This window comes from Protomyctophum bolini (genome assembly GCF_963924005.1).
Source record: "Protomyctophum bolini genome assembly, chromosome: 6".
Classification (NCBI taxonomy): domain Eukaryota; kingdom Metazoa; phylum Chordata; class Actinopteri; order Myctophiformes; family Myctophidae; genus Protomyctophum; species Protomyctophum bolini.
Window position 1 is genome coordinate 12829106 of NC_137867.1, and position 17354 is coordinate 12846459.

Sequence of the window (17354 nt, forward strand, 5' to 3'; positions counted from 1 at the left end):
ATGACAAAGTATGCGCGCATATCACGCATACAAATCCCAGTCGCAGAATTCAACATTTCCATGTGAATTCCGCGACCGGCTAGTGCATAGCATGCCTTTCAGTGATTCACTGTCGATGCACAACGAGCTGCAGAAAGCCAATGGCCTGGTGTCTCTCTATACTAATAATGGGATAAAACATTTAATAAAAGACCTGACAGCAGCTTCACTAGGGTGGCCGTAGCAGAGAGGCTGCTTGGGAAACAATAATAGTAATAATAATAATAACAACCAGTAAGACGCCTGAGGGCGAGAGGCGACCTCACCCTAAAGGGTGAGGTCGTGTGCACGCATCCACCTGGGTGACAGCAGACTGCTGGGCGAGCGCTGGCACTTTGGAATGGGGGGGGTCAGATCAACATATCTGCCATGGGTGACAGACATATGGAATGTCAGAACAGGTCAGCTCCATGGAGATCTAAGGGTTTGAGGTCAGATGTAGTCGAGTTGCTGACCAATATTGATGACATCAGGGATCTCCGTATATGGGCTTAATACTGATGACCACGTGATGTCACGTGCTCTCTCACCCCGACCAACCAACCAACACACACACTGACGGGAAATGCACGATTCCATAGTTAACTGTGACCTTCGGTCCCAATAATAATAATACTAGTCTGCTTCTATTCTATTACAATGCAGGGGTTACCGAGGTGGTAGCTATACTAAACCTTTTTTTTTAGATCCTCATTTCTCGCACCGTGTTACTGTGTCCCTATTGATTTAATGTGAACAGTTTGATGTAGCCCTGGTGAGATATACTGTACTATACTGTATACTTATATCTTCAGATGCTACGTACAGTACATGAAGTCTGAGATCCATAATATGGAGCCCAGTCTGACATCCACGCCGCTCCCATGTACTGTAGAACACGAAATCCACATGACTCCTTTTTCCTTTTTTTTGGTAACAGAGCTACATGGCAAACAGCTTAAACCACAACCAGGGACAACATTTTTGACATAAAAAGAGGGAGTGGGCTTGTAAAAAAATAAACATTGAACATTCCATGGAGGCCATGGCGAAACTATTGATAGAAAAGAAAGAGAAGAATAGAACAGGCATCTGGTCATTGCATTCAAAACACAGACAGTTTCTCTTTTGCCCCAGATTGTGACTTTGGGCTAATAAACTATCCTGGGTGGTATAAGGCAGTTCAAAAGCATAAGCAATAGATTACCCAGCAGACATGAAGAGCAGACAGTCATATCAATAAGCATGTTATTCTCTTGCGCTTGCATTTGATGACCGGTGTCGCCGAATTTGGCAATGAATTCAAGCAGACTTTGATGATATAGCTTTAAAAAAAAAGTGACTTGACATATTTTGAAATCAACGGAACTGTATTTCCATTTGGTGTGCATTAGGCTACTGTTGAAGGCCTGTCATGTTTGCTGTTGGGCACCGACGTCGGTACGGTTTCGGATTCACGGTCGGCTCGAACAACGCATTCTCATGTATGTCCGCCTCCCGCACTTTAGGTTCTTTCCAAGTTTTTACCTTGAACAAAATACAAACATGTTGCTAATCGGGCCTTTTTGTTCCGCTCTTGAAAGTTGAACTACAGTCAGAGCAATCCTCTTTGAAGTCTTCCTAACCAAAAGCAGACAGCCCCCCCACCCTCTGCTACAAATGGAGAAGTTACAATACAATGATGGGAAGGAGCAGGGTTCGATTTGCTAGGGGAGGATGGGCGAGAGAATCCATGCCTCTACTCTTGATATACCCCCTCTGGTCATTCGTTTTTATGGCTGGTGGGGATAGGTTTTACCCTGGCTTCTGGTTAGACATTTTGGGGAACTGTAGATTGTCTGATATGTTTGATAATATCACTATTTAAAAATGAAATTACTTTATTTTCTTTTGTATTTAATTTGTTTTAGTTAACCACTGTTTTGGGCAAAATAAATTAAATTGTCCAAAAATAGAAAAGAAAATGCAGAGAAAATAGCAGCAGATCAACATTATGCGACACACTGAGTTTATATATCAGAGATTTATGCTATTTATATAGTCACTGTTGGGTTTAAACGTTGCATGTCCAAAACTGTGTGCTGCAGGGGAGCGCAGGAGGTGATCTCGAAGAAAACGAGCACTCCATTTTCAGATCCGACTGGTTCTCCAATCATCTTGTAGATGGTATACTTTGTGTGATCTTATGATGAATTATGTAATTCGTTTGTAATTTTTGTAATTCTTACTAATCTAACCCTGGGAAGTTGAGCTGAAGCAAAGGGGTGAGTGAAGGAACCCCCACATAATAAAGCTGGCTATTACTTCTTTGTGGAACGAGTGTGGTTGGAAAACACTTCAGCTGTTGATACACCCATCAAGCTGCGGCCACAGCCGTGTCTGTTTCTAAAACAGTTCCTTGTATGTGAGGCCTGACCTGCACCAAGCACCAATCCCCAGGAATTACGTCCCCCATAATTAGCAAAACACGCTTTCCATGTGGAATATATATATATATAAAAAAAATGACTCAACTAGAAAAGTGTGCTCCTCGGGATGTGTTCCCAGGGCCGGCAAACTTTGGAAGTAAATCGTAGAGTTATGAGCCAAGACGGAATTGTGGCACCTTGTCCTAGTCACGTGGGAGTGTTCATGATTTGCTGCATTTTGTGCAAAACAGGCTCCTCCCGCAAACTTTGAAAACCAATCTTAGCCAATCGGAATAGAATCTGAAAATCTGGTACACATGACTCCAGAGATAATGTGTACGTATTTGCATGGGTTTTGGACAAAATGTGTAGGAGTAGTAGCAAAACATGTGTTTTGATTGCACTGTACAACCTGCGGTGTAAGAATTATAAGCCAAAACGTGAAGCTGGCTTTGAATGAATGTTGTGTTCAATCATGATACTGTATTGTATATCATCATTGCAAATGACTGTCACATGAATATTTGTACCTAATTTGATGGTGATGCAGGCATATATAAAAAAACAAGCCCAAATTGAATCAATTAATTACCAGCTGCATTATTATTATCTGCGGGGGTCCTATAGACAAATTCAGAAACGTATTTCCTGTAGGCGGACTCGACTTAGCTGCGGGGTTTAAACAGTCACCAGGCGCACCTCTTCTACTACAGTGAACTGTAGAGTGACTGATGTTAGTCTGCCTCAAACGTTACTCTTTTACCTGCTTTCTACTAACATTAAAAAGATGCCCAGAACATTGAGATGAACCTGTGTAGTTTATGGCTGCTCCAACAGTAGTGGCAACATTAAAAAAACGGAATGTCAAAATATCCACCGCGGTAGCTGAGACCAGAGCCATTGAGTAATGGTTGATACGAAGCAGTGAAAGGTCCTGAAACATACATAACGTCAGTCTTACTCAATACCCAATCTTTCCATTTCATGAAAACAAGGCTGCCGTACTTTATACCTCACGCTGCGCCACTGCCCAAGTGACGTCACTCATGCGACTCCTCCATGTCTGTCGCTGTCACTCAAGTGACTACTGGCCAATCACAGCGTGTCTTCGTTTATATGTCTATGGGTCCAGGGGTTGTAGGCTAAAACATAAACAACCACGAAAGCTTTCCTCGCAACAACAAAAAACCTGCGCTGCTCTCCCAAATCTGGCTGTGACAGGCCGTCCCACATGGAATACTATCACCATTTTATTTTATTGTGTCAACTAAATCCTCATTAATGCAAACTAGATTCAACATACTCAAGCCTGCACACATTCTTAATATGCCCCCGAAATATCTTACAGAGCAAATGTTGCCACCTTCAATAATAATGATAATAATAGTCTTTATTGTCTCCACATCATATATTTTTGTTGACATGGACACTTGTACAAAACATTAATAATTCTACTCGAGTTGGAAGCATTAAGACCCAATTTAACCCTCAATGGCTTCCTTTCTGAAAAATAACGTCATTGTAAAAAGATTCACGCGTTTAGATATTCTATTTACAATGAGATGCAGACGGGAGCTGGTGCCACTTGGACCCGGACGTAACGTAGCACTACAAAATGACGTCGGACTTAAATACTGAATAGCGCCACCAGGGTGCCACCAGATTTGAAAAATGTGTCTTCCATTGCCTACTGCAACGGCATGCACAAAAGGTTTGATGCTGAACATAGTCCATCATTGTCTGAGATTATCTTGCATTTTTTTTCCCCCACATGCTTCATATTTTATAAATATTATATAATTTTCAGTGGGCGAGGTCTGAACCAATGCGCACATTTGGAGTCACACATTGTAGAAATGTCATAGACAACGACCACTGACAGGCTGGCCACATTAAGACTGAGATCCACATGAAGCCATGCTGCTCCCATGTGGATCTCAAGACTCACATGATTAGACTCTTCTCTACTCCGTCCCACTTGCGAAAAGTCCATGTTTCTTCAATAAAGAATACACGGTACAGAAATGTATGGTTTCGATTCCTATATACATCATTGAGACAAAAGCAACATTTCAACAGTCCATGCTGCCTTCATCAGTAAGACTGGTGCATGAATGTCTATGCACCATAACTATGAGTGTGTGGAAACTTTTCCTAATTGATTTTTGATTCAGTAACTCGCAAATACAGGTGTGCTTTATCCTTTTTTTTAACCCCTTAAAACCTCTGTGTTTAAAGCATCTGTGTAACCACTTTAACCATTATTTTATACTTTGGCTTTTAAAACTAGAAGATGTAGAAGCTCATAAGGAGCTCGTAGATCTGCAATTTTGGAGAAATCTTGAAAATGTGTGCAAATCTTTGAATACATTCATTAACTCAAATCTTTGAATACATTCATTAACTAAAATCTTTGTTTCTGGGGGGCCCTGGAACAGCCATTTGTAGAATCAGTCATAGGTCTTGTTGACACCGGGGCCTTTCATTGCAGAATTACTTCATAATGAATTGCATTTTTATCTCGCTTTTCCAAGTGCTCAAAGCGATTTACAATGGTTAATTCATTCATTCGTTGGGAGGTGAAGCGGCGAACAGTCGACGCCAGCGTCCTCACTTCCCACATTCACACACCAATGGTGGCGAACTCACACAGACCGACTCATTGGAGGCAATGTAGGGTTATGTGTCTTGCCCAAGGACACTTCAACATGTGGACAGAGGAGCCGGGATTCGAACCGCCGACCCAGGGATCATTGGACGACCTGCTCTACCTCCTGAGCCACAGCCGACCCCACATCCACACTTCAGATAAACCAGATTCGACTTGACCACTTAATCCTTACACTTCATTGACAGGTTCCCCCAGGGGTCTATACTTGGTTCGCTCCGTTTTGTACTACAATAAGAAATTTCATTGCAGAGAATAGCCGATCTACATGGTCACAAAGTCACAAGGTGTCTCTAATTTTACAGAATATTAGCCTATTATGACCCACCCAGAATAAGGATTCTAGGGTTCAAGTGCACGGTTATCAATGGGCTGACCATTGCAGAGTCTGCACTGCACCCTTCTCTGGGCACAGACCAAGACTGATAGGGTGATATCTTTGCATGAAGCCCCACATGTACATAAGTCTCACAGCTGTTGCTTCAAAAAGGCCTCAGAACTCAAAATCAGAACAGTCTGGAAGCATCTGCTTTGAGCCCAAATGACAATTTACAAATGATTTCAATTTGGGGTGGACCTTTTCCTTTGCACAGAGGAACAGCCTCCCTGCTGGGCAAAGCAAGCCGCATTGTGGTCCCATTTGATAGTAATACGAACCATGTTGCTTTGAGTACAATGTCGTGGTTTTGTCCTGAGGACATGTGCTCACATATTTACTTTGCTCGATGGTGGCCACAGAGGACTGGTTAGTCTGTGATGTTCTTACTGTAATTCCCCCGGTGGGCTGCCTGTGTGCGTGCGTGCGTGCGTGCGTGCGTTCGTGCGTGCGTGTGTGCGTGCGTGCGTGCGTGTGTGCGAGTGTGAACAGCCAATGGAAGGAAACATGGACTCCACAGAGTTCAATATATGCACATAATGTTCTCATTCAAGCAAATTTTTAAATTCCCGCTGCTTAACTTGCGTGCCACCAAATACATGTACAGTATATTGACGCACAGCCCAAACTCAGGCACAAACAAAGTTTAACCCGCATCTGACACTGTATCCGACACTCACAATTACGTTCATACGCAAACAGTTTATTTTGACTGTCAAAATCCACAGACTCTCATTAAAAGCAAACTAATTGGTATGGTAGATATGGATGTATACATCGCAAACTTCAAGAAAGCTAGGCTTCTTCAAATAGAATGCTTCGACAAGTCTTTGCCACCACCAGAGCACTCAAATACAGCGGCGATGAGTGCCTCTTATTATGACCACTACTTCATCAGCTGTCATCGAGTGTCTTGCACGCTCGCTGAGATGCTCCGTCTAGACTCGACGTCACTGCCCAGAAGTGCACACACGCAAACACACACACGCGCGTGCGTGCGTGTGCTCAGACGCCATTAACGGATGCCTCCCTGTGTCGCTGGTGATGCCCTTCCCACCTAATCCCATACCTGGCACCAGCTGGGTCGGAAATACTCGCCAGACTCTGTCACTGCACGCAGCTGGGAGATAGCCGGACGCAATGTTGTGTCAATGTCAGCCAACGCACAGCTTGCTAAAAGGACTCATGTCTACCCTTGATATGGGACAAGTGCACTAGAGTTCAGGTTTTGAATGTCGGGGTGGAAAATACGCATTTGATCTTAATATGCACTAAAACCTCAAGGAAATTAATGCAATCACGGAAACGGCAAAGAGAAAGAGAGCTGCAACGAAAGTGAACAGCTCATTACCTCAGATGAACAGTCTGCGAATGCCAATGAACACTTCTAGCTGGATAAAAATGTATTTCAATCTCGGAGCAGATTTTCAGTTTGACCTCCAACTGCTGCATGAGTGCGATAGTGTGGGATCAGTCTGACATGATGGTGACAATGCCCCCCTGTACCGGCCTTGCACCTTGGCGGTGAGTGGCTACATGAGAGCACAAGATAAACCAGCCTACTTAAAAATGGGCTATTTATACCCAGCTGGTGTTAAAATGGTTCAGCACACCAACAATGACAGCAAGCACAACTCTTATCGGATAACCATGTGTTGGAGGTCCAACAGGGCTGGATGATGGGTTTCAACATCAGTGAGAAAGGACTGCAATGAGAGATGGTGAGAGAGACTAAAGACATTGGCATTGATATTTCTTCCTACAGTATATACAGTACAGTAAATGAATCGTCCAATTGTGTTCTCACATTTGGTATCATTTGATTGTCTTGTCGTTTTTTGTTTTTGTTAAATATTTGTGTTAATATTGTGTTGTTGTGGTATTGTCATTGAGGACCACTTTGAAGACAACATGGTAATTCTAAGTTGTTGTTCCTAATAACGAATTACAAACTGTTACAAAACATGTCAACTTATTAAGTATAAAGTGAAACAGATTCCTAATATCACCCACAGACTTCCAATAGATGGGGGGTGTGATATACCGTATGTTTTGCTTCACAAGCTGACCCAGTGTACTGAGGGGGAAAGCAAGATAAACTAGAAATATGCACTCAGTAGATAATAATAATAATAATAATAATAATAGCAATGTAAGCGGTGACATTTCTTCATACAGCCATGAAAGAGTAGCTCAGCACTATGATTAAAACGTGTGTTCTCTACACTCTCTCTCTAATGCGTGAAGTCACGCACAGAAAGCAGATCTATACTGTATGTCACAGCATTACCCCACATGGAGGAGATCAGCCTGAGAATCTGAGCGGTAGGGGGGGCGGTATTGCAGTCGCTGTACCGCGCTGTTGTGACGAAAAGAGAGCTGGGCCAGAAGGCAAAGCTCTGTCTACGGAGCAGTCTTCGTTCCTACTCTACCCTATGGTTATGAAGTGTGGGTCATGAACGGAAGAATAAGGTCACAGATACACGCGGCCGAAATGAGTTTTCTCAGACGGGTGGCTGGCATCTCCCTTTAGAGATAGGGTGAGAAGTTCAGTCACGCGGGCACGCGGGAGAGACTCGGAGTAGAGTCGCTGCTTCTACACTTGAAAAGGAGCCAGCTTAGGTGGTTCGGGCATTTGGTTAGGATGCCTCTCGAGCGTCTCCCTAGGGAGGTCCTCAATGCACACCCCCACTGGAAGGAGACCCCCGGGCAGACCAAAGATGAGATGGAGGAATTATGTTTTCCAAAATCTGCGAGGAACGCTTTGGGATCCGCCAGAATGAAGTTACTAACGTTGCTGTGGAGAGGGAAGTTTAGAGCTCTCTGGTGGAGCTGACAACTGAAATGACCTGACTGGGATCCACTGGGATCCACTGGGATCCCGCAGACGACGAAGAAGAAAAAGCAGAATCTGAAGTTGACTGTGATTCCCGACGAGTGGGACATTGAGCAAGAGTATACGACCCATCCCTCCCACCTCAAGATGAAACTCATAAACACTTTGGTGTTGAGGGACCGCACACTTCCACTGAGCCAAACAAAGGGGGCCAAGCGTCAAAAAGCACGGCCCCGGCTCCAAAATAAAGCAGCGGTCAGTAAAAGCGTGGAAATATCTGCTTGTTTTTACCGTTTATCCATAACGGATGGCACAATAAATCGCTCAAAGTCTTTGGCTGTGCGCATTTACAAGAAAGGAAGAAGGGGGAATTGGGTGTGAATAGGGACGTGGGGGGTAGAGAGAGAGACGGGGAGAACAGATTTCATCATCTTTGTGTTGGGGTGGCAGGCCACCTCCACTAAATCAAGTGCGTCAAGCGTGGGACCATGTTTTTCCAACCACAATAATATCCCACCAGACGGGCTTTGACCTAGTCCAGGAAACCCTCTTTTGTGAACCTCCCAACGTGCTCTGTCCAAATTTGGTAGCTCCCTCGTTGGTGGTCCCCAACCGTCTCTCTCTCCCTCTTCTTGTGTGTGTGTGTGTGTGTGTGTGTGTGTGTGTGTGTGTGTGTGTGTATAATTGTGTGTGTGTGTGTGTGTGTGTGTGTGTGTGTGTGTGTGTGTGTGTGTGTGCGTGTGTGGGGGGGGGGCATGTTTTGGGGCGGCTATGTTGGCGTGCTTTTCAAAATATGCACTGCACCTGTCACATGCCTGGTGTGGACAAAACAACATAAATTACTTTTACTCTCAACAAAATCATAAATTGTGGCGTGGTAAGGAGGTGAGGGGTGGATGTAATTTATCTCTTTTCTCCCTTCCTCACGGTGGACACCCCTCATTGCCTTTGCTCTGTTTATCTGCTCCTTGAGATCTCCAATCGCGGCTTGTTAAAACTCAAACAGCTTCCTCGAGCGTTGCTCATTTCCAGGAAACATGTCCCAGTGACGTGTTCCTCTTATCGTCACTGTCGGCCAGAAATCTTGTATCGTCTTTGTTTTTTTCATAAATAACTAACCTATTTTATACTTATGCGACACAGAAGTAGCAGAAATATCTACAAGCTCACAAGACATCACGATGTGACAAGCTTATAAAAGGCTATAAAACAAAAACAAAAAAATGTTTGTAAGGCTTTGTTTGTCTGTCTGTGGGTTTTTATAAATATTTAACAAATTAACAAGAGCTTGTTGTGACTACATCGGGTCCATTGGAACACATGTTCTCTTTTTTTCCATTTCCTGAAAATTAACAGTTTTGGACTTACAAGGTTTCCACCGACAGTGACAATATCCTGGCCAACGTGTGCCGTCTCCTCAGAACACCGACCTCAAATATTTTGTCAGGGCTGATCTGTATTTTGTGTAACTTGTGTAACTGCAACAGAGAATTCTAACCTAGATCATGTAATAGGACTGATAGACTGACAACAGGTGACACGTCATAAAGCAATGTGCATCATGGATATCATTATTGTTATTCTTTGGATTTCCAAGTTCAGGCTGAGAGTAATTGATTCATAACACCTATGATTGCTCCCTAAATGAAGGATATATTTTCACCACTCAACTTTGAGCCAATACAATTTTGTATCAAATGAAATGTGTAGCCAATTAGGGGACAGTTACTGCACTGTCGGCTAAATAAAAGAACCATTTCAAAATAAAGTTGTTTGCAAGTTGTACTGCAAGTACTTTCCTCAAAATAAACAAAGAAAGTACCTTACCTCCGAGTTCCTTTACGTTCAAGATGGCATTTGGAAATGGCACTGCTTTAATGCTGAAACCTAAGAAAGGAAAATAAGGACAGAAAGATATTGTAAATGTAGAGGAAAGTGACAGCCCAGACAAGGCATTGGGTGATATAGAAATATGTCCTCAACAGAAACAAAAAGACTGGATTTCACAAATCCCTTTTGTCAGAATATTTGACGTACCTTTTCCAAACCACCAGCTCAGAATCACCCACAGAGCTGCAGTGTATGTGGTAAATGAAAAGGAAACAAGGGAACTTGTTCTGGTGTCGGGGGTTAACTAAACACACAGCATTTCTCTTCTTCTTCTGTGTTGAGGTTGGTGGAAGACAGCACTCTTGACTAAAGTGCTACTATGTATTATGACGTTGGTTACAGTGGTTTCTTAGGGCTGGCAATGCATAAAACCAACTAAACAGAATATAATGTCAATAAAAACGTCCTTCAAAATGGTGCTAAATAATGGGACTTCTCTGCCTGCGAGTGTTCATACATAATGGGACAGGTCCTGGAAGAGCACGTAAGCCAGACCAGACTGCCTGATAAAAAAAACCCACAAAAAGCCCTGCTCTGGTTTGTTGGCACATTCCTGAACTCAAAATTCATAGAAACTAAAAGGTGGAGAGAACCTCAGGAACTCCCTTGCTTATAATGTCCTCCACTGTGCAGCTGTTGGCAGATCGAGACCGCTAAATCTCCAATTCTATTTGAGAGAAGGTCGCTGACACACAATCCTTAGTGTTACCTTGTAACTCCCGGATTTAACACTGGGGATTTTACTGTGTACACAACTCTGCACAAAAGTAAATAACATAACAGTCAGTCATTGATGTCCTTTTGAGTTGGACCCAGGTGGTCTCTCCTCCCTTCTGTAAAGTGTACACTTAGTCTAGTACAGCTGGGGGTTTATTTATATTTAGATAAATAAATAAATGTAGATAATATTTAACCCACAGTGGGATTCCTGCAAAAGACTACAGTAATCGTGGATTGAGCGAAGACTGATGGCCATCTCCTCGAGGGTTTTATACTACGTATAATGTACACAGGAAGCGGGTTGTTTTCTTTTGCAGGTGACGAGCTGTACAAACCCTGAAGCCTCTCACACACTTTAGAAGCTTGGTGGGTGATTGGTAGAAGAGTATGGGTTAGAGAGAAACAGCTTAGCTGTGCTGTTCCGTCGATGTCGGGGGACTCTGGAAGACATAGGTCATTGGTTTCCAAACTTTTTCATGTCAAGGACCACCAAATTGACACCAATTAGCCCACGGACCCCCATGAGAGAATATTTTTACGGCTCTAGCAGCGATTCTCGAACCCGTTTAATTCCAAGGACCCCTATGTTTGACATGCATTCATCTACGGACCCCCATTTAATGGCATTCTCTATCTCTGGGACCCCCAATTTATATTGTAAAATCAATGTTAATTTAACTCTGAGAGTGTACAAATGGAACCACACGGACCTGTACAACTCTCTGAGTTACAGACCCATAAGGGTCCATTTGGTTCCAAACTATCATTTAGCTGGGGACCCCCCCGGAAATCCCTCAAGGACCCCTGGGGGTCCCCGGACCCCACTTTGGGAACCAATGACATATAGGTTGTGTGGCTGTGATTTTCCAACTACTGATTCTGCACAATGCACTGCCAACAGTATTAACTTAACCACTTCAATCCCAGCATCCATATCGTGGGGAAAGCTCTAGCAGAAAACAGCAGATCGACAAGCTTATATTATGCCCCCTCGGACGTCCTGGAGGTCAGGAGGAAAAAATATAGATCGGCTATTTTCAGCGAAAAGCTTTCCCCGCCCGCAATAACAGAAAACGGAAAATACACTAGCACGGAGCCCTGAGGGACCCCGCTCCACCATACGGGGTTTAAGTGGTTAGTTGTGGCAAGTGGAAGAGGTGTCGGCAGTCTGTCCGTGGTTCACTCCAATGGCTCTGTATACGCATATGCATGCCCGCCTCGTCTCACCTGTGGTAGGAAAGATGCCCTCACTGCCCTCACTGCAAAGGCGTGATAGCAGGCTGGTCTTTCCAGCGCCCGTCATGCCGATGCATACCACGTCATACTCTGGTCTTGGCGGTGGGGGTCCTTTACAGCACAGTGCCCGGAAACACTGAAACGAAACGTAGAACATGCTCCTTTACTAAATATAGAAATGTAAAGTAATATATATATATAACACACAGTACGTGATGATTACATGTAAACGCAAAGGCAATCAACGTCCAACAATACAGGTCTGATACAGGAAAAAAAAAAGTGGCAAGCTCTCAATCAGGTACATTTGGATCCTTACCAATTCTACTGGGGGGGGGGGGGGGGGGCGAGAGAAGGCACCGTTACCTTTATCAGCATCTTTGTAACACAACACACATTCTCACTGGAAAACAGAACCAGTACACCTCATAACATCTACAGTAGAGCTTGTGACGTGACTTAGTCTCAAGCCTCTGCTGCCGCAAGCAGACATGTTAAGGCTGGCATTGAACCTGGTCAGAGACTACTTCTCTTCTGTGTCCTGTCTATATGCTGAGGCCCACTCAACCCTCTCCGGACCACTCACGTGGAGTGGCCCACTTAGTGCAGCAGACGCCCGGCTTCTTAAAAAAAGGATTTTGAATACTTCTCCAGACTTCTATTGTAAAGGGAATGCGCAGTTTCACCAAAAGTACTGTATACATTCAAAAGATTAAACCATTTTTGGGAGGGTCTGATTATGTGCAAAGTCTATATGAGAGAGCGGGACAGCAAGAGTGAGAAAAGGTCTGTTACTCTGTGTTGGCGCTTGCGTGTGCTTGACAGCTTGTGTGTGTGTGTGTGTGTGTGTGTGTGTGTGTGCGTGTGCGTGTGTGTGTGCGCGTGCGTGTGCGCGTGCGTGTGCGCGTGCGTGTGCGCGCGTGCACACACAGCCGCACACACATCTGACTGACGCCGTGACGTGTTTGTGTCTGCACTCAGTGTGTGTGTGTGTGTGTGTGTGTTGGTTAGTTGGTGAGGGGGGGGGGGGGGTACCCTGTCTGATTGGGCCCTCATGGCAGCCACAGGCAGACCTGTCAGTCCATGAATCACAGCTTGGAACTGGGGGCCTGCTGTGAGACATTAAGGGGCAAATGCAGTGTGAACCGTGAATGAGATCTTTAAAGCTTGTGTGGAGAGATCAGTATCCAGAACTAAAAAGAGATCTCTTTTATTAGCAGGACGGGGACCAGTCTGGACAAGGCAGGGCAGAGACCCTGTTTGTCTCTCCGTGTCTCTCTCTCTCTCCCCTTCCCCATCAACTGTATCAGATTTCAGGTGGAAGAGCACCAGCGCAAGGTTGCATACTGCTCTTGTCAGCAGAGAGCTGTTCTGCTCAGTCCGACTCTGCTCAATCAAGACGCTCCCATAGGAAAGGGAAAAAAACAACGTGCGCACGGACGCACGCGCACACGCACACGCATGCACACACGCATGCATGCATGCACTCTGCAGCATTCACCGGTGCATGAGAAACTGCCAGTCACAAGCACAATCTCCAGGTGTGCTTTGGCATGCCATAAAAAGGCATACCTTACCAGGGAGAAGCACATGTAAACAAGAGAGAGGATAAACAAACAAAGTATTTTTGTCTCACTGTCAAGTATCATTTGGCAAAGCGTGCAGAAGTTGGGCTCAGGGGGGAAAAGTTGAGACTCCCACTTTTATCACCTTCAGGCTTGTGCTCTCTCAAGCAAAAAACGCACATTATTAAAAAATTCAAGGGTTTACTTTCATTTCGTTTCCTGTCTCGACTTGAATGAGGTGGCCCGAATGAGTGCACAATGTGTGCTGTCCATTGCTTCTGCCAGACTGGGGGGGGGGGGGTTAGGGGGGTGGGCACAGAACATAGAATACAGAACACAAAAGTGGCTCAGAGGGCAAATTGGACTGGAGTCTCTCCCCCCCAGGCCTCCAGACGTCGGTGACCACCAGGGTCACTCTTCAGAGCCGTGCCAAAACAGCGCTGCCGTTTGATGGAGACGTGGGGAATCCGCTTCAACGGAACCAGACGACGGTCGAGCAACCCGACCCCCCCGACTCCTGCTTGAACCCGTCGGGTCTAGCTCAAACAGGAAACATTCCCCTCCCCAAGAAGAACGGCCAGATCAGAAACACACGCGTGTCAGAGAGGGGAACACATGTAAAAGTTTGGTCTGATGGTTTGATGAGGTCATTCTCTCTCTCTCATTGCTGTTGTCTGTGTCTGCCGCTAACCCCCCCTACACATACACACCAGTGTCAGTGTGGCTCATGTACAGATTTGTGTGCTGGTTGAAAAGTGCCCTTCAGCTGTCAATGATCTGAGGGGTCAGGAATCACCGGCCGATTATTAATCCCCCGGAGTGAACGTGAGGGTTGAGGTGAGGAGGGATAAGAGGAAGAGGTTGGGGGGGTACTTGTGGTGAAAGGAAGGACCCCCCACCCCACTTCTCCAGCATACCTCTATAAGGATGTAAAAGGAAGGTTGCATCGATGGCGACCCCCCCCCCCCCCCCACCAGCAGAGGCGGATGGTGGTCCGAATGGCTTTGTGTGGGCTTGGAGCCAGAGGTGCCAGCGTTCCCATGAGCACGGGAGGTCGGGACGACTGCCCCCACCGCACCCCCCCCCCCCCCCTACCCCCAACCTGCCGAGCCGCCTCTCCCTCCCCGTACAGTGCAAACTTCACAACAGTTGCCGAAGGAGCATCCAGGGCCTGACCCCGGGGCCCCCAGGCACACAGGGGCCCCTGTGAGGGAGAGAGAAGAGAGAAGAGAGGTCCCACCTCTGGCCCTCTTTGACAGCGGAAGATTGACGAGGAGCGCTTGGTCAAAAGGCTCACAGGAGAAAAATAAATATGTCCAGAAGCCCTCGCCGACTTCAAGTCTTGCCCCCTCCCCAACCGGCCACACTTTAAAGGATCAGTGGAGTCCCTGCGCCGTGTCGCTAAAACAGAAAGCTCAAATGAGACGTGTCCCGTGGTGAGCAACTCTATTAGCCCCGGTGGGCTAACTCTATTAACAGCTTAGTACATTCAGCAGGTCCATTTCATAGGGGAAGACTAGGTACTGTACACATAGTAAATAGTTATTCAAATGTTGTTTGACCTACTGTAACACTCGAAGCAAGTGGAAATGACAATGATGTTTGAGGATGTGCTCAAACCTACTGTAGTATGACTCTTTGCCCTCGCGGCCTCTCGTTAGTCTCGTAGTTTTTGATTGAGGCTGTACTCAGATCTGTCCATGGAAAAGGGGCAATATTCAGGACAAAACTAATAAAACCTAATAAACCTCTTGCCAAGATGCTCTCCCTGCATAAACTTCGACCAATGCTTAATTGATTGAATGCCTCTTATAGGATTGGAAACATTTTAATTGTGCTTTCCTGAAAGACCGCGACGAGACGTTACCTCATTGTTGTTGCGATAGCTGATTAGCTAGGTTTTATGTAAATGAAGAACACTGCTGGGTATAAAATATTGGCCCTGGCATGGTCCGGCTACATTTTCAGATGAAATGTCTGGCTAAAAGGTGCATGACATAAGGAAAGTGAAAAGGGCAGCCCCCCCCCCCCCCCCCCAACCAATTTGAAAAAGCTGTCAAGACATCAAACGGGTGATATAATTAGGCCTCTTGGCGTAGGTCCAAGCCTGCATGGCAGAGACACATTGCTGGTAGCCCACTGGCCATGCAGCTGCATACAGTAGCTGAGCCACAATGTGGTGCAAAGGCTCAAACAAATAAGGAACTGTTCAATTAAATGACTGGAGCACTACTGGAGAACATTAACCGTTTGGCCACCATGCCAATAAAGAATGTTTACTATTATGCCAGGATATCTTATTTTGAAGACCCAAAACACAGCGACCGGAACCGGATGTTGACTGAATGGTGGGTGTGTTGTCGGATTAGGTGTTGATCTCTCACTCGCTGATGAGAAGTACAGGCCGTGCCATTACAGCGACCACTATGCTCCGTGCAATATGCGTTGTTTTGACCAGAAATGCCGCCTAATTGGGATAGGGAATGTGCGTGCAAGCGCAAATCAATATGGCGCAGTCCGGGGGTTATGGCTAACAATCCGAAGCTAATGTGAGTAGCCTTTCGACTAGTTCGGATCAAAACATTTATACAACGAAATTAACGTATAACTTCCGTGAATTTGCACTTGCCGAGACTATACCACAAAGGTGTAAGATGTAATTGGAAGAAAGAACTGGAGCAAGGCAGTTCTGTCCGGGCCATGAGCCACCAAGTGGTGCTTATTCACCTGACGCGGCTGTCAGGAAGAGCCAGCCTCTTTTTAGACAAGCACCTTATATTTTTAGAGGTAATAAACGTGGGTAAGGGGGAAGCCACCGTCGCAGTAGCCCAGTTCACGTTTCACTCTCATACTCCATGGCCACCACGGAGACACCTCTGTAGAGTATCAGCATGACGCCACGTTCCAAATACAGACAGCTCGTCAAGCACTCTGCTACCATACGCAGAGAGCTTGTGCATCAGTTATACATCTTGTGAGCGGGAATGCTCCCCAGGGGCTAAACCACAGCAAACAGCCCAAACCAAAATGTAATGGTCAGGACCCCAAATTCAAATTATTTTGGGAGGTGCACCTGATGATTAGCTTCATGTGCATTGTGCAACATCGTTTTCTCACTCAACAGTACACGCAACATACAGTATAAGTACTATACAGGTAGCCTGCACATTTCTAAAGTGACAATTTAAAGCCTTTTAAAACCTCTTTAAACACAATCCCTCCTGTTACCATATAGGCAGGCGGTAACGGGAGGCCACTGCCAACAGAATGCACAACATAAGCATGAGAGAAGAAGAAGCGTTATCCAGTCAAATGACCAGGAAGTGAGAATCCTCAATTGTCGTGCGAGGGTCGTGATAAGATCGGTCTATTAACATGGTTAGCACAACCTCAAATTAATGTTTTATTAAGCTTCCAACATCTCCATTTAATACCAAATAGCCCTAACCCGGATAAGAAAGAGGCAAACATTGTGAAAATGCGAGAACCGAGTCAAACTAAATGTAATGTCAGGGTTGGGGGTCCCCCGTTCATAGTTTATGATCATTGTAGAACCGAGTCAAACTAAATGTAATGTCAGGGCTGGGGGTCCCCCGTTCATAGTTTATGATCATTGTAGGGGGGGAGGGGGGGGGGA

At 45.3% G+C, this 17354-nt stretch overlaps 1 protein-coding gene across 1 annotated transcript in view; it reads right to left on the minus strand.

The window, feature by feature from the left end:
- LOC308316407 (ADP-ribosylation factor-like protein 15) overlaps nucleotides 1–17354 on the minus strand; it is a 157041-nt gene that overhangs the window by 77437 nt on the left and 62250 nt on the right. Inside the window, exons 2-3 of the mRNA XM_080765019.1 lie at nucleotides 12144–12288; nucleotides 10134–10193 (exon numbers count right to left, since the gene is read on the minus strand). Of these exons, the coding sequence (XP_080621145.1) occupies nucleotides 10134–10193; nucleotides 12144–12288 (205 nt within the window). The remainder of the gene's footprint in view (nucleotides 1–10133; nucleotides 10194–12143; nucleotides 12289–17354) is intronic.